This window comes from Capricornis sumatraensis, chromosome 4 (genome assembly GCF_032405125.1).
Source record: "Capricornis sumatraensis isolate serow.1 chromosome 4, serow.2, whole genome shotgun sequence".
NCBI classification, from domain to species: Eukaryota; Metazoa; Chordata; class Mammalia; order Artiodactyla; family Bovidae; genus Capricornis; species Capricornis sumatraensis.
Genome location: NC_091072.1, coordinates 109,293,952 through 109,309,535, shown reverse-complemented (window position 1 = coordinate 109,309,535; position 15,584 = coordinate 109,293,952). Strand labels below are relative to the sequence as shown.

Below are 15,584 nucleotides of genomic sequence, written 5' to 3'. Positions count from 1 at the left end.
ACACGGAACAAGTAACATGTTACAGAGAGCAGTAGCAATTTCTAAACCTAAATGTTATAACATTTGTAATGCTCTGGTTTTAGATTGCATCAGCTTTGTCTAAAAATACAAAGCTATGTCACACTTTTGATTTGTTACCAAGTCAACTTTCCCTTTGTTTACTTATCGAAGTATTGCTTTTTTCCCCCTAATCTACATATATACCTTTAATTTATTCTTATCAAATTCACTCTTGGCAGTACACAGAACATATAGATGAAGAATGTCCATATCTGACATTAGTCCTTATAAGAGAAAATCCTCCCTTCTACCTGGATTTCCTGACATCCTTGTTCCAGGGAACTTCATTTTCAAAATCTCATAGTAATAAATGACCTTATTCTCCTCTATCCTCTCACACCCCATTAAAAAATAAATAAAAAAAATCACACTTATCCAGACTAGAAGCCTCTCTTACCATGTACTTCAAGATCGAATGAACAGCTGTCAAACTTATCCTTATATGTGACCTCACATCTGTAGTTTCCTGCGTAGTTCTCTTTGGCTTTGATGATCTGCATCTCGAATGTGTACACCTGCAATGAAATGCATCCGAACACATTTCAGCCCTACCCTGCTAGCAGAAAAAAAGACACCACATTGCAGTTATTTCCCCAATTCCACAGCATTGGCTTAAAGATGTGTCTGCATCTGGGGATTCTGGTACAATGTTCTCAATACAGGAGGGGTCAGCGCAGTGCTCTGAAGCCCCCGGGCACAGCAGGGCCACCACACTGGAGTATAAACACCGGGAATGATAACTCCAGTGGATTTTCTGGAACTGACATCCCTCAAAGCTGAACCTGAAAATGGGCTCTGACGCACACAGAGGAACCAGCCAGTCAGGTCCCTGCAGCAGGAGCTCAGGGTCATACCCGGCTATGCCTTTCAAAAGTTTCCTTCAGCTGGAGGTGCTTTCCAGCTTTGCTGGCCAGGTCCATCCATTTCCCTTTGAACCATTTGATGGTGGGCTTTCTGAGAAGATCTTCAGCCTTGACTTTGGCTATAAAGGTGATATTTTCACCTAGGGAAAAAACACAGGCAATTCAGACTGTGGTTTTAAAATTGCCATTTGGGGCTTCCCAGGTAGTGCTAGTGGTAAAGAGCCTGCCTGCCAATGCAGGAGACAAAGGAGATGTAGGTTTGATCCCTAGGTCAGGAAGATCCCTGGAGGAGGGCATGGCAACCCACTCCAGTGTTCCTGTCTGGAGAATTCCATGGACAGAAGAGCTTGGTGGGCTACAGTCCATGGAGTCTCAAAGAGTCGGACACAACTTGAAGCAACTTAGCATGCACGAAAGGAGTTAGACAGGACTACTATCATGTGACTGACACAGCTGGAATTGAACAATGGAAGGGCCCTGACTCTTTTAATGAGAACTCTAGTTTCTAGGATACTCTAACTGCTTCTGCTTTTGAGGTTTATGAAGCAGAAAAGGAGCAATGGGGAAATTAGTGGAAATAATTTTTATTTGGAATCCAAGCACATGTAATGTGTATAAAACAATCTATTCAGGCATACCTCATTTTACTGCACTTTGCTTTATTGTACTTCAAATTTATTGCTTTTTTAAAAAACCAGTTGAAGGTTTGTGGCACCCCTGCATCGAGCAAGTCATTTTTCCGATAGCATTTGCTCACTTCAGGCTTCTGTGTCACATTTTGGCAATATTTCAAACTTCTCATCATTGTTATGTTTGGTATGGTGATCTGTGATCAGTAATCTTTTATGTTAGTATTACAAAAAGATTATGACTCACGGAAGGTTCAGATAATGGTTAGCATTTTTTAGCAATAAAGCATTTTTAACAAAGGTAAGTACATTGTTTTTTAAAATATAACACTCAGTTCAGTTCAATCGTTCAGTTGTGTCCAGCTGTTTGTGACCCCATGGACTGCAGTACATCAAGTTTCCCTGTCCATTACCAACTCCCAGAGCTTACTCAAACTGTCCATTGAGTTGGTGATGCCATCCAACCGTCCAACCAACCATCTATTGCATACTTAGTAGACTATAGTGTAAGCATAACTTTCATATGCATTGGGAGAAAAAAATTTCTTGGGACTTGCTTTATAATGATATTTACTTTATTGTGGTGGTCTAAAACCAAATGCACAATATCTCTATGAGTATGCATAAATATGAAAAAATGAAAGAAAAAATGAGAAAACACACACATACCATGTATTTATATATATATATGCGTATATATATATATATATATATATGGATTTTTCCCATCCTTTTTATTAGGCAAGATGATGCTAAGACTGGAGTTATAAGAATATGACTAAATGAAACTGATCTTTTTGAGGTAAAGTCTCCTATTTGTTTGTATTGACTCATTAGGCCTAAAGGACATCAAAATTCTAGCCCAGTGGCCAGTCCAGCATTTTGGTGTCTTCCAGAAACACAAGGAGAGCAAGCATTTCTATTCATATACAGTGTGCTTCTGTATTCCAGACTTAAAAGAAGTAATTTTAGACTGTAGTCAGCTGTGTGTTCATTTGCAAAACATTTGGTGTCAAAGACTAGTTCTGATCATAATATATTCCTTATAAAAATTCATTTAGTTAAAATTCCTGGACCTCCTGGTCACTCTCTGGCTGACCACTTTGTTTCCTTCATGGCATTTGCGATGGCTTCTGTGATGATTTGTTTGTTTAATTTCTTCTTGTTTGCTCATCCCATTAAGTCTGTAAATTCTGAGTGCTCACATATTTTACTCAGTGTTTAGCACAATGTCTAAAACAGGAGGTGAATAGTCAATATTTTTTAATGAATATCTCCAGAATTAAACCATCTGTCTGATCAGCTTCCTCTGAGACATTGCAACTCTTGATCCAGCATGTGTGCAGATTTATAATCATTTTATGGAATAAGATGTGTTGTAATGACAGCAAACATCAGCTCACCAACTTTCACAGTTCCACCTTGAGGCTTCCACTTGAAGATACTTCAGGGACTATTCAGAGTACTTCATGGGTAGTATTATCTCCATTTTACAGATGAAGAAACTGATTTGAACCTACCCTGGCAGGGGTCCAGGCACTCAACACTCTGTGCTACAGATTATTGAAATGATAACTGTCACTCAATAGAATATTTTTCAGCCATAAGAAGGAATAAAACACTGATTCATGCCACAACTTGTATAGACCTTGAAAACATTATGCTAAGAAGTGAAAGAAACCAGACACAAAAGGTCCCATCTTATTGTGTGATTCCACTTATATTAAATATCCAGAATAGGGACATTCATAGAGACAAAGAGATTATTGGTTGCCAGGGTTAGGGGAGGGAGAAAGAGGGATAAACCTGGACAGGATTCAAGGTTTCTTTTTGGGGAGTGTGTGTACTCAGTTGTGTCCAACTCTTTGTGACCCTAAGGACTGTAAGCCCACCAGCTTCCTCTGTCCATGGATTTTGGGGTGATGAATATATTTTGGTACTTGGTTATACAGTTGAGTGTACTAATAGCTACTGATCACTCACTTTTAAATGCTTAATTTTATGTTATTTGAATTTAATCTTTATCTAAAAAATAAACAAGGATTTAATGCTTGGAACTCACCAACTTTCACACTTCCGCCTTGAGGCTTTTCCACGAATAGGGTGGACAGCTGACTGTTGGCATTCTGCTTGTCCTGTTCCTCCCCAGCTGGTGATTCACCAATAGACCATTCTAATGAGCAGAAAGGAGGAAAAGGATCATTTCAGGGCTAGGTTCTTTTTAGGCAGACTTACCTGGGTTTGTTTTTCTTGTCAACACGGAAGCTTCTCTTTGTCTAATTAACCTAGATAAATATAACATCATTCTTTCCATCCACCTCCCCACAGCCATTAGTAGAGACTGAGCGATTCCCATTCTTAAAGGGCTATCTCTTCCAGATGGAATCTAATTTCTAGGAATAGCAAAACTTCTCAGAAAGTTTGTTACTCTTTCCTGGCAGCCAAGTTTCCTTTGTTTCCTAATTCTGCCTATCCCCTAACTGATAAATACCCGTCGGAAGGCTATGAAAGCAGAGCCTTAGTGTTTTTCCAGGTGACAGGCTATAAAGCCTTGTCTATACAACGGCTGAGTTGGAAAGGACTAACGGGATGGATCAGTTTGCAGGTCAAGTGGGAAAGGTCAGACTACCAAGCCTGGCCTCATATGTCTAGATTCTTCACTGTTGCATGATTAGATAATTCCATGATGGTTGTATGATGTGGCCTTAGTTTGACAATTAAGTAACAGATCGTGACCTGCAGGCACAGATTTCAAGAACTCTAGGATCGTCCTGAAAGAGAGGGGGAAAAACTAGAAAAACAGAAAGAGAAATAATCTCTTTGAGGCTTTCCCATGAAGACAGACAACCTGGAAATGAAGCTTATTTTGCATTTTCTAGTTTGCACTCCAGGTGCTTAGGAGGTATCAATCAGCTGTCCAATGAGGAGAGCAGGAGAGAGAACTGTAGAAAGTTCTTCCGTCTCTGAGAGCTGAATGAAAGGAAGTTCAGTTTCAGCCACTAATAACTGGAAAAAAAAGTGCATGGGCTGCCAACACTCAACCTGTTAATGTGTCTTGAAAAGGAGGAAATGTAGATTTAGTTATTTTAGTTCCAGTGTGTCAATCATGCTTAGTATTCTTATCCATAGACCATCATTTTCACAGTGAAGTTAAGCAATGTTGTCACGTGATTGTACAATTTTAAAAAATACCCAAGTTGATGTTAAAATTTTATGTTGTGTATATTTGTAATAGTGCAGAGTGGCCATTAATATTTGAAATGTGAGGACTTGGATATTCTGTTTTGCTCATTTTTATCTCAGAAAGAGTCTGCAAAAATGCCCCACCCACAAAGAGGTCCATAGCAGAATCAGTCTGCATTCAAACACACTTGTTGGATAAATGAAAGAATAAATAACCATCTGGAATTGTGGCTACAGCAGGTTACATTTGATATTATTCTTTTTAAGTGTATGTAAATTTCTATAAAAATAGGAATTATTATCTAATGTCAATACATCCCAGGAATGGTGATTTTAAAAGTCTCTTCATCTCTATGTATTTGCCAAATGTTAAAAAGATAGTGATAATGAAACAAAGGAACCTGTGGTGTATGTGGCTAGATTTCTGAATTCATGTGTGTGTGTGTGCATGTGTGTGTGTGTGTATCATGCAAAATTAATTGTTTCTTAATGCATTAGTTTTCTGGTCAGAGGAATGTAATAAAAGATTGCTATAAAAGCTACAAACTGAATAAAACCAAGATTAGAATCAAATACAGCTTCAAGAAATGAGGTCATTAGTGATTACTATATTAGGATGAGGTCGAGACACCTTGCTTCCGGTGTGTGCTCACCTGAATCTTTTCTTTCCAGAGCCCGACTACCCAAACCTGAAAGGAAAGTGTGATTTGGATGACACAAGGGGGAGGGGAGAAAATGGAATGCTGGTTTTAACCGTCTCAGATCCCCCAAATCCTGTCTCTTTTGATGATGGGGAGAAAAGGCACTACAAGTTGGTCTGGAATGGAAAACCAGTAGAGCTTCAGCTTTGAAAACATCTATAAAAGGTATATGTCCTATTTAAAAAACAAGAATAAAGTTTTACAAATCCACATATCTAAAGAACAAGGGAAAAGAGTATACAGCTGGAGATGAAACATTTTTTTGCCCCTAAAATTTATATCCAAGAGTTAATACTTTTATTTATTTCACAAAGAAAGCCTCTTTTTAAAAAGTTTCTGATGTTAAAAAAAAAATTGCCATTAAAGCCAACATTTTCCCTCTTTGGCACTGGCAAGAAGGGGGTACCCTGTTCTGAGTTTGGTGTCATTGAGCAGCTCTGTCAACCCATCACCTTAACTGTCAATCAATAATGCATTACAAAGTGGGGAAAGGAGTTGGAATCATCCTAACCTGGAGGCAGGGCAACAGGAGGGGAGGCGTCCTCTTCATCTGAAATAAGAAAGAGGAATCAAAAGTCAAGGAGAAAAGAACTTCATCCTGAGTATCCTGAGAAAAGAGAAATCTGCAAAAGAAGAAGAGAAACTACACAAAACTCTCAACTGATGAGTAAGCCTTAGAGGACTTGGCACCTGAAAGACTAAACTGTAAGCAAAAGAGAAAAATAAACAAATGTTGTAAAAGAGTGAGAGATTTGGATAATCCCAGTGAAAGTAGCTTTAAAAATGGTATTCTATGCAAACTTTTTATGTACTTGTAAATTAGAAACAAAGTTAATGCAAATAATCTAACTTCAATGAAATCAACAATGGAGGTGCGTTTTGAGTTCTTATTTTGTAGCAAAAGTCACTGACAGCATAACTCATATACCACATTCATTTGAACACAGACATAAAATCATATATGTTTTTATATAGTTTGATAACTCAATGGCCTCAGAAAGCCTTATAATTAATTCTCCTTCTATATTTATGAAACAAAAGTCAACAATAACTTGTATGTATCAATTTGTTATACTTACTAAGTTCACCAGTAGTTATTTTAGAAATTTTATCTATCTTTTCCCAAGATTGTATTGGTGTTGGACAATATAATCTGAAAAATATTTACCAATTTGTAAACTATTTACGGATACTTTATATATATTTATAAGATAAGATTGGGCAAAAACTTTGGTTTTTTTTCCCTGTAACAGCTTACAGAAGAACACGAATGAATTTTTTGGCCAATCCAATATTTACCCATTTAAAAAATTCAAAATATCCCTTGTAGTGTTTGTACAAAGACACTGAATATTCCCTTTTCTAAAATGTCTGAATTTCAAAGTGTCTTACATTTTAGATGGTTAAATAGGTATTTGGTGTTTATCTAAACTTCTACTCCTTTCCTTCCAAAGCATAAAGACTAGTGTTAGTATAAATAATAATAATCTTTTACTTAAAATACTAGAATACTTGTGGGCTTCAAAATACGAACTTAAATGACTATATAAAATAGAGAACAGAAAAAAAACGCATGAGACTATTGGTTTAAAAAGAGCTTTAAAAAGTCCTGACAAAAGGTAAGTAGCACAGGTACAACATATTAGTATATTTACAACATATATTATTTACTCATCTGAAATTTCTTAAACTGTCAACCAAAGATGTGTTTTATTACTTTTTTAACAAAATAACTAATGTAATGTATAGAAAACCTTAATGTCATATCTTCAGAACCCAAAAGGTGATTCACTGGGTATTGTGGGATTGAAGATTCTTCAGAGGAAGATCTCTTTGGTCAAAGAAGCTTGGGAAACACTAGGCTAAATAAAGTTTCATGTTTGTGTTTGATAGTGATGTTTGTATGCAGTTACTGAAAGGTATCTCAGAGTCTTCAGTGCTCATGAGGATGGAGATCAGAAATGATACAGTTTTAGCATTTCCCAAACTTAGTTTATGTTTGAATCTTTTCTCCTGGAATATCCATTCACTTTTCCACAAACCTTTTGGATCTGAGGAAGTCCAGGTATTTCTGCAAGTTTGAGCAAGCTCCAGGAGTTGGTGATCGACTGGGAAGCCTGGTGTGCTACAGTCCATGGGGTCACAAAGAGGCAGACATGACTGAGCAACTGAACTGAACTGAGATATTTCTGAGCTCTTAGGGTAATTCTGCATTTCAGAAAACTTATATAATTAAAATTTTACATAACGAAAAATAAAATGCCTTGCGATGTCTCTATATTATTTGCCATACATTTAACTCAGTATGCAGTATTTTATTCATGTAACCTATTTGAAGGCCTGTATTTACTAAAATACATAAAGAATCTTGATTTAAAGTCCTGTAAAAATTCTTAAAAATGAAGTTTTAAAGCGCAACCAAATCCTAGAAAGCAGCTTCCTTCATTATATATTAACTAGGAACTAGAACTATTTTCAGTCAAATGAACACTGCATTTTATACAGGTGTGGTTGTTGTAAGTATACTTTGTGCACAGTGCCTGATGAACCCTAATGAACCCTTGAATTAATTGTTCAGAATGCAAGTGATTGGGAAAAGAATACACACTTTCGTAAAACTAAAATGAAAAGAGAAGCCACATTTGAAGCAAAAGTTTGATGGGTGAGTAGTTTCAAAGTCCACTAAATTATAAGACTATCTGAGGAACATGCACAACTATTTTAGACTATTAAGATGATGCTGTGAAAGTGCTGCACTCAATATGCCTGCAAATTTGGAAAACTCAGCAGTGGCCACAGGACTGGAAAGGGTCAGTTTTCATTCCAATCCCTAAGAAAGGCAATGCCAAAGAATGCTCAGACTACCACACAATTGCACTCATCTCACATGTTAGTAAAGTAATGCTCAAAATTCTCCAAGCCAGGCTTCAGCAATACGTGAACCGTGAACTTCCAGATGTTCAAGCTGGTTTTAGAAAAGGCAGAGGAACCAGAGATCAAATTGCCAACATCTGCTAGATCATGGAATAAGCAAGAGAGTTCCAGAAAAACATCTATTTCTGCTTTATTGACTATGCCAAAGTCTTTGACTGTGTGGACCACAATCAATTGTGGAAAATTCTGAAAGAGATGGGAATACCAGACCACCTGACCTGCCTCTTGAGAAACCTATATGCAGGTCAGGAAGCAACAGTTAGAACTGGACATGGAACAACAGACTGGTTCCAAACAGGAAAAGGAGTACATCAAGGCTGTATATTGTCACCCTGCTTATTTAACTTGTATGCAGAGTACATCATGAGAAACGCTGGGCTGGAAGAAGCACAAGCTGGGATCAAGGTTGCCGGGAGAAATATCAATAACCTCAGATATGCAGATGACACCACCCTTATGCCAGAAAGTGAAGAGGAACTAAAAAGCCTCTTGCTGAAAGTGACAGAGGAGAGTCAAAAAGTCGGCTTAAAGCTCAACATTCAGAAAACGAAGATCATGGCATCTGGTGCCATCACTTCATGGGAAATAGATGGGGAAACAGTGGAAACAGTGTCAGACTTTATTTTTGGGGGCTCCAAAATCACTGCAGATGGTGATTGCAGCCATGAAATTAAAAGACGCTTCCTCCTTGGAAGGAAAGTTATGACCAACCTAGATAGCATTTTGAAAAGCAGAGACTTTACTTTGCCAACAAAGGTCCGTCTAGTCAAGGCTATGGTTTTTCCAGTAGTCATATGGATGCGAGAGTTGGACTGTGAAGAAGGCTGAGCGCCGAAGAATTGATGCTTTTGAAAAGTGATGTTGGAGAAGACTCTTGAGAGTCCCTTGGACTGCAAGGAGTTACAACCAGTCCATTCTAAAGGAGATCAGTCCTGGGTGTTCTTTGGAAGGAATGATGCTGAAGCTGAAACTTCAGTACTTTGGCCACCTCATGCGAAAAGTTGACTCATTGGAAAAGACTCTGATGCTGGGAGGGATTGGGGGCAGGAGGAGAAGGGGACGACAGAGGATGAGATGGCTGGATGGCATCACCAACTCGATGGACGTGAGTCTGAGTGAACTCCGGGAGTTGGTGACGGACAGAGAGGCATGGCGTGCTGGGATTCATGGGGTGGCAAAGAGTCGGACACGACTGAGCGACTGAACTGAACTGAACTAAACTGAAGGCACCACGTAGAAAGCATCACAGCCTTTCATTGCTGTGGCCTGGATTTAACCTGTGGTCAGGAAACTGAGATCCTGCAAGCCATGTGGCATGGTCAAAATAAATAGAGCAGAACCCAAAGCTGCTGTCCTGTGACAACCTAGAGATGTAGGTTGGGGAGGGCGGTGAGAGGGAGGGTGTATGGGTGTGCCTTTGGCTGATTTATGTTGAAGTATGGCAAAAACGATCACAGCATTGTAAAGTAATTATCCTCCAACTAAAAATGAGATGGAATTTTAAAATAAATAAATAAAACTAAAATGTTGACATTAAAAAAAATAAAGTAGTTTTGCTTCTGTCATCTTTTAGATTGGGAAATAAAATGAAGACGTTGGGATTCTGACCTGAACTTCTTTAAAAAATTGCCTGGTTGAATTTTTTCTTATGTACCGTAGAAAAACAGGTTCTACAGCTTGGAGGAAAATTGAACAGCCAACTCTCTTGGGCTCTGCCTAATCCAACATCACACATATGAAAGGTGTATCATTATACAAAGATCATTTGCAAACAAAAAATGCAAAATATGTCATATTTTCTTATTTCTATTTAAAAGCAACTACAATGGTGATGAAAACTTAAACATCTGTTTTTGGCTAAAGATATGACCTATGTGACATCACAAACTGAAAGCAACAGAACTATCTTCCTGAGCTGCATAGAAGAGAAATTTACCAAAGTTGAATTTTATGTATCCCTAAGTCATGGGAAAACAGCATTTGTAAAATCTTAAAAATAATTCTTTCAACATTGAAGTTCCTGATGAAGAACACCTGGAAAATGGAGAAAGAACTCATATTACAAGCCTGGAATTTTCAGGGAGTCCATATGAAAAATCTGGAAAGTGAGAGAGAGAACCCCAGAAATGTAGAAGGTGTCCATTCCTATAATTCTTCAAGCTCTCTTGGGCATAAAATAACTCCTACCTATGTTTAACTTAAATTGCCTTTTTAAAATTAATTTTTAAAGTATACATACTTAGGACAATTGTTGAGATTTTAGAATATATACAGTTAAAATGTACTGTAAACAAACCTAAATTAAATACAGGTATAATACTTTGTTTCATACAGATGAATTTATGAATTCCTCTAGCAGGATAGTCAGTTGTAGTAAATATTGGCATATGTTACCAAAATAACAACAGCAACAACAACAATCAATATGGAAGTCAATAACAAAAACAGCTAACATTAATTCATCATGTTTTGAGACATTTAATTAATTTATGGTATTTTCTGAATGAGACACCTGTCTTCACACTTTGGTGCTTTTGAAATCAGGATTCACTGTACTATAATTGCATTTATTTAATGAGTTTCCCCCAAAATCTATTAAATCAACGTTTCATTTTATAATGGCTGTGTTTTAAGATGTTGAAGTATAGTCATATTAACTTTTAACAAAATTCATTATAAATAAATCATGTAGTTGGAATATACAGACCAAGACAATGTTATTGCAGATGTAAATGGACCTAAATGAAAAAAAAAATCATTTCATTTAAGAAATCATATCATTTAGGAGAAATTTGCTGGAACTTCTGCTGATTCACATCCTCATCCTATAACCACATTCACGCTAAAAGAAAGACACTTCATCTCAAGTTACGAGACAGTAAATACACACATTCGTGATAGTTCGTGGTAATGTTAATGAAAATGCCTGGGAAAAAGAAGTTTTCATCTCTGTTGCAGCAATAACCAAGGGCAGTTTTTTCTCTGGAAGGAAAATAAAGAGTGGCATTAACGATCCCAGCTGGGCTTACCAAAAAATATACTAGCTATAAAATGATGAGTTTCAAAATTGAAAAATATATATCAGAACTTAGGCATTAGGATGAGTACTGATCTGCAAGCTGATCTCTGATTCTAACGCTACTGACAGATGCGGAACCACTCATAGGACCAGATTTGAAATGCCCCACAGGGCTAATCGTTTCAGCACAGAAGAGACTCAGTCTCATTAGACTAAGTTCACACATATGATATTGATTGATCAAAAGAAAAAAAACAGTATGACCCCACTTGTGCACCCACATTATTCTCCGCCTATGGCCCTCCATCACAGTTGTCTACTGTGACGGTAGCTGAAATCTACCGTCCTCTACTAATGGTATTCTCCTCTCTGAAAAGTGAAAATGTGAGTTGCTTGGTTGTATCTGACTCTTTGCGACCCCAGGTTGCATGGACCCCATGCGATCCCATGTTGCCCACCAAGCTTCTCTGTCCATGGAATTCTCTAGGCAAGAATACTGGAGTGGGTAGCCATTCCCTTCTCCAAGAGATTTTCTCTGCCCAGAGATCAAACCTGGGTCTCCCACATTGCCGGGCAGATTATTTACCACCTGAGCCATCAAGGAAGCCCATTCTTCCTTCTAAAGTTCCCGAAAATTGGCTCTAAGAGAGCAAGACCCAGTTCCCAGACTTGCCCCTGGCACATAGCCAATACTCAGTGGACACTTGAGATGAATAAATGAATATTGGAATAGAAGGCAGATCTCTGGCCCCACTGAGGATATAGATACTATACTTAGCTTTCCATTGATTTGCTACCTGTGATTATTTCGGAAGAATTCTAAGCCACAGCAGCATTATTTTTTCAAGGACATTATCTTCCAGTACAAACTCTGAAAGGGATATCTAAATTCCAATGTTGCTGTTTGATTAAACCCCTTTCTTTATTGTCATCTTGATCGTTTCAATTCCAAGACAGTGAGCACTATTAGGGAACAGGATACCTAGATAGGCAAGTCTAGGGGCAAACAAGCAAATATAAACAAATAATAAACCACTTCCTGAGAAATCAGCTGTTTACCAGTGACTCCGTAGATGTGAAAAGTTGGCACATCTAGTCACAAACACTACCAGTAAGATCGATATCAGAACCAAACAACATTCTACGACTACAAAAAAACAAAAATTCAGAACATCGGCAGGTTGTCACAGAATGATACAGTCAATCTGGAAAAGATATTAAGATGGCTTTGCTATGGATGTTGTTCTCTTTTTTAACATTAATTTAGATTAATATCAGAGAGAGCCATGATTAATGACATGCCCTCTATGACTCTGTTTCTATAAATGAAGGTCAGGTTAAGCCCAGAATATGTCATGTATGTGGCATAAAGGGAGATTGATGGCTATTTGTTCTCTCTTTGTCCTGATGGAACTACAATCAGTCTAATGAATGTTCTTAATAGCGAGCATCTTGGAGCTATTAACTGAATATACTTCAACTAATTAGATAGTACACTGAAGTGCAAGAAATGTTCTAATCCAGATGTGACCATTTCCAGTAATGTTAAATGGGCTGATCTTATATCATCCATGTTGTCTTAGGATGAGCATACATAATACACAGCACTGGCATCCCATTCCAAACCTTACTAACTAAGAGCATGCATGGGATGGATGTTCATCCTCCTGCCCAGCAAATGGAAATAAAAATCTATCTAGATTACCATTGTCTGTACGCTCAGCAGCTAAGTCAGCACGGACATTCAACTGATCATTCATTCTACAGGTATTTATTAGGAGATCGCCATATGCAGCTCTCTGCCAGATGCTGGAAGAAATGAGATGAGAAGTCCAAAGAGGTGTTAAGACTTGGTGCCTGACCATCACAAAGCTTACAGCCTGTTAGGAAAAGGAGTGAACAATTAATACAAGATTAAGTGGAGAAAAGGGTGATTTAATGACACACACAATCAGTCCAAGAAAAATCAGGAGAAAGAAGAGGAAGTGAAAGTAAGTTAGGATGGTCATGGGAAAAAGTAGCAACTGCCTTGAATGGTTAAAAACAATTAGATGGACTGAGGGTGGGGGGAGGGTGAAGGACAGGGATTCTAGCATAAACTGGAAGGCAGGTCTGTTGCACCTGTCAGTCTTGCTCACGTTCATGCAAGAATTCTTTCTCAGCCAGGGCTATATATGTAGCAATGATTATTGTGTTTACTTTTTACTTGAGTATTTTCTTTGAAATTTCTCTGTCCTTGATCAAAGTAAATAATAGTTGAAGGGGACTGGATATTTAGAAATAACTTCCACCACCTACCTTCTTTATTTAGGGATGTCACTTTCTATCCTAAATCGATTTGCTTTCTAGGCATGTAGAGCAAACACATACATGGCAGTTTATGTTCCTGAGCATGTGACTGCATGTGGCCATGACCTTGTTTAACTTCTGCAAATGTCAGAAAAAAAATGTTACTAATTTCAAAATGCCCTTCTTGGTCATAATGACCTTGCTCTTTCATCATATTGTGTTCTGCATAAAGAGCTTTTTGGAGTGGTAGACTGGTTGGTTGGTTGATTTTAACTTAAAGCTGGCATTTTCTCATTTAAACACACAAATATAATATGGTTTTTCAGATTAAGGGTCAGGGACAGGCTTTGTTAAAACTTTGACAGTTTGCCTTCTGGGATTACATCATCTGCTCTGTTGGTTAAGCCTTACAGCCTGGTCCAAGCACCTTTCCAAATCTGGAAACAGAGGTGTACACCATCAGCCTTGTAAAGAATAATGTTACAATAACTTCAGCCAGGATGTCCAAACCTCCTTGAACCCATCTCATGGAAGGTGTTCTAGGAGTTTGCACTCACTGCATTCCATAAGCAAATAACCTTCAGACTGGTCCATGTGGCCGGGATTAGCATTCATGTTAACTATCCATGGAAGCCACTGAAGGTCAAGGACAAAGTGAGTGTACTAACATTAGGTATTCATTTATGAGAGCTGTAAATTCAAGTTAGCTGAAGAAAAGTAGTCCAATGTACTGAAAGAAAGAAAAAAAAGTATTTTACTAATGTATAGAAGATAATAATATCATAGGAATTCGTTAATGAAATTTAACATAGTAAGAACAAACAGAAGGGGTTTCCAGAATAAAAGAGAAATAATGGATTATTCCAGAATTTAAACTATGTTTTTCATTGCACAAATACCAAATAAAAATTTTAAATGGTGATGTGGATGTACAAAGCAAAATTGTCATCTACCTCAGCGGAAACTTTCTTCTATAGGAGACTAATGTCCCTTGACTTGAGACAAATGGTCAGGAATGACAACGACTTCTTCCATGAGGAAACAAAGGAATTAGCATTTCATGGACCCATGAAAAAGTATATGATAAAGATTATTCATTTTCTAAAACTAGACTACCCCCATATAAAGTGAGACTAGAATAATAGTACAGAAATGAATGCTTCCAATTCAAGGAAGGAGTAACATGATGCTTGCTTAAACTTATATTATCCCTCTATATAACTCATTCTATAAATCTACATGAATGCAAAGTGTTACAAAACGGGATGCTAGTTTTCAAAATTACTAGTGAAACCTGGAACAGTTTACATACTAACATGAAAACATTCAATTTAAAAAAATCTGGGTAATCAAGAAAGCTTTCCAAATTGGTGTAATCCCAAGAAGACCAGACATCTCTTTTCCTTCACATGCACATGGGAACTTGGAAACTACTAATAAATTTGCTGGCATCACAGCAAGTTCTTGTGATAGTATCATTGCTGCTCTTCTTTTGAAAATGTGATGAAAACTGATCAAAGCACCATTTGTCATTAATGTTGATTACGCTGTGCGGATAAAATGCCAAGGAAGAACTCTAAACCACACTGATGAAACATACTGCAGAGAAATTCTTTGGGGCCTCCATGGTAATCATTGCTGAGCTCTTTCTGCTTCTAGCTTTGTTGAATTCAGCTTCACTCTCCCTCCCTCTAACTCACCTTTTCCCGGTGAAGTTCCGGCCTCCTTTTCTTTATTTGGTTCTGTGTGGAAAGTACAAGCACACTTTAAAAAATACGTTAACGAGAGTATTTTATTGTGTGATAAGCAATGGGGTGGAGGTGGGGAGAGAAGAATTAAGGACCTCAGAATAGAGCATAAATGATGCTATGTTCTCCTTTAATATGCTATACATGAATTGCAAATT

General features: G+C 37.6%; 1 protein-coding gene across 1 annotated transcript in view; it reads right to left on the bottom strand.

The window, feature by feature from the left end:
* Positions 1 to 15,584, bottom strand: part of MYBPC1 (myosin binding protein C1) — a 92,092-nt gene that overhangs the window by 52,191 nt on the left and 24,317 nt on the right. The window contains exons 7-14 of the mRNA XM_068971476.1: positions 15,379 to 15,420; positions 14,090 to 14,115; positions 13,095 to 13,269; positions 5,948 to 5,986; positions 5,389 to 5,424; positions 3,615 to 3,725; positions 915 to 1,063; positions 458 to 575 (exon numbers count right to left, since the gene is read on the bottom strand). Of these exons, the coding sequence (XP_068827577.1) occupies positions 458 to 575; positions 915 to 1,063; positions 3,615 to 3,725; positions 5,389 to 5,424; positions 5,948 to 5,986; positions 13,095 to 13,269; positions 14,090 to 14,115; positions 15,379 to 15,420 (696 nt within the window). The remainder of the gene's footprint in view (positions 1 to 457; positions 576 to 914; positions 1,064 to 3,614; positions 3,726 to 5,388; positions 5,425 to 5,947; positions 5,987 to 13,094; positions 13,270 to 14,089; positions 14,116 to 15,378; positions 15,421 to 15,584) is intronic.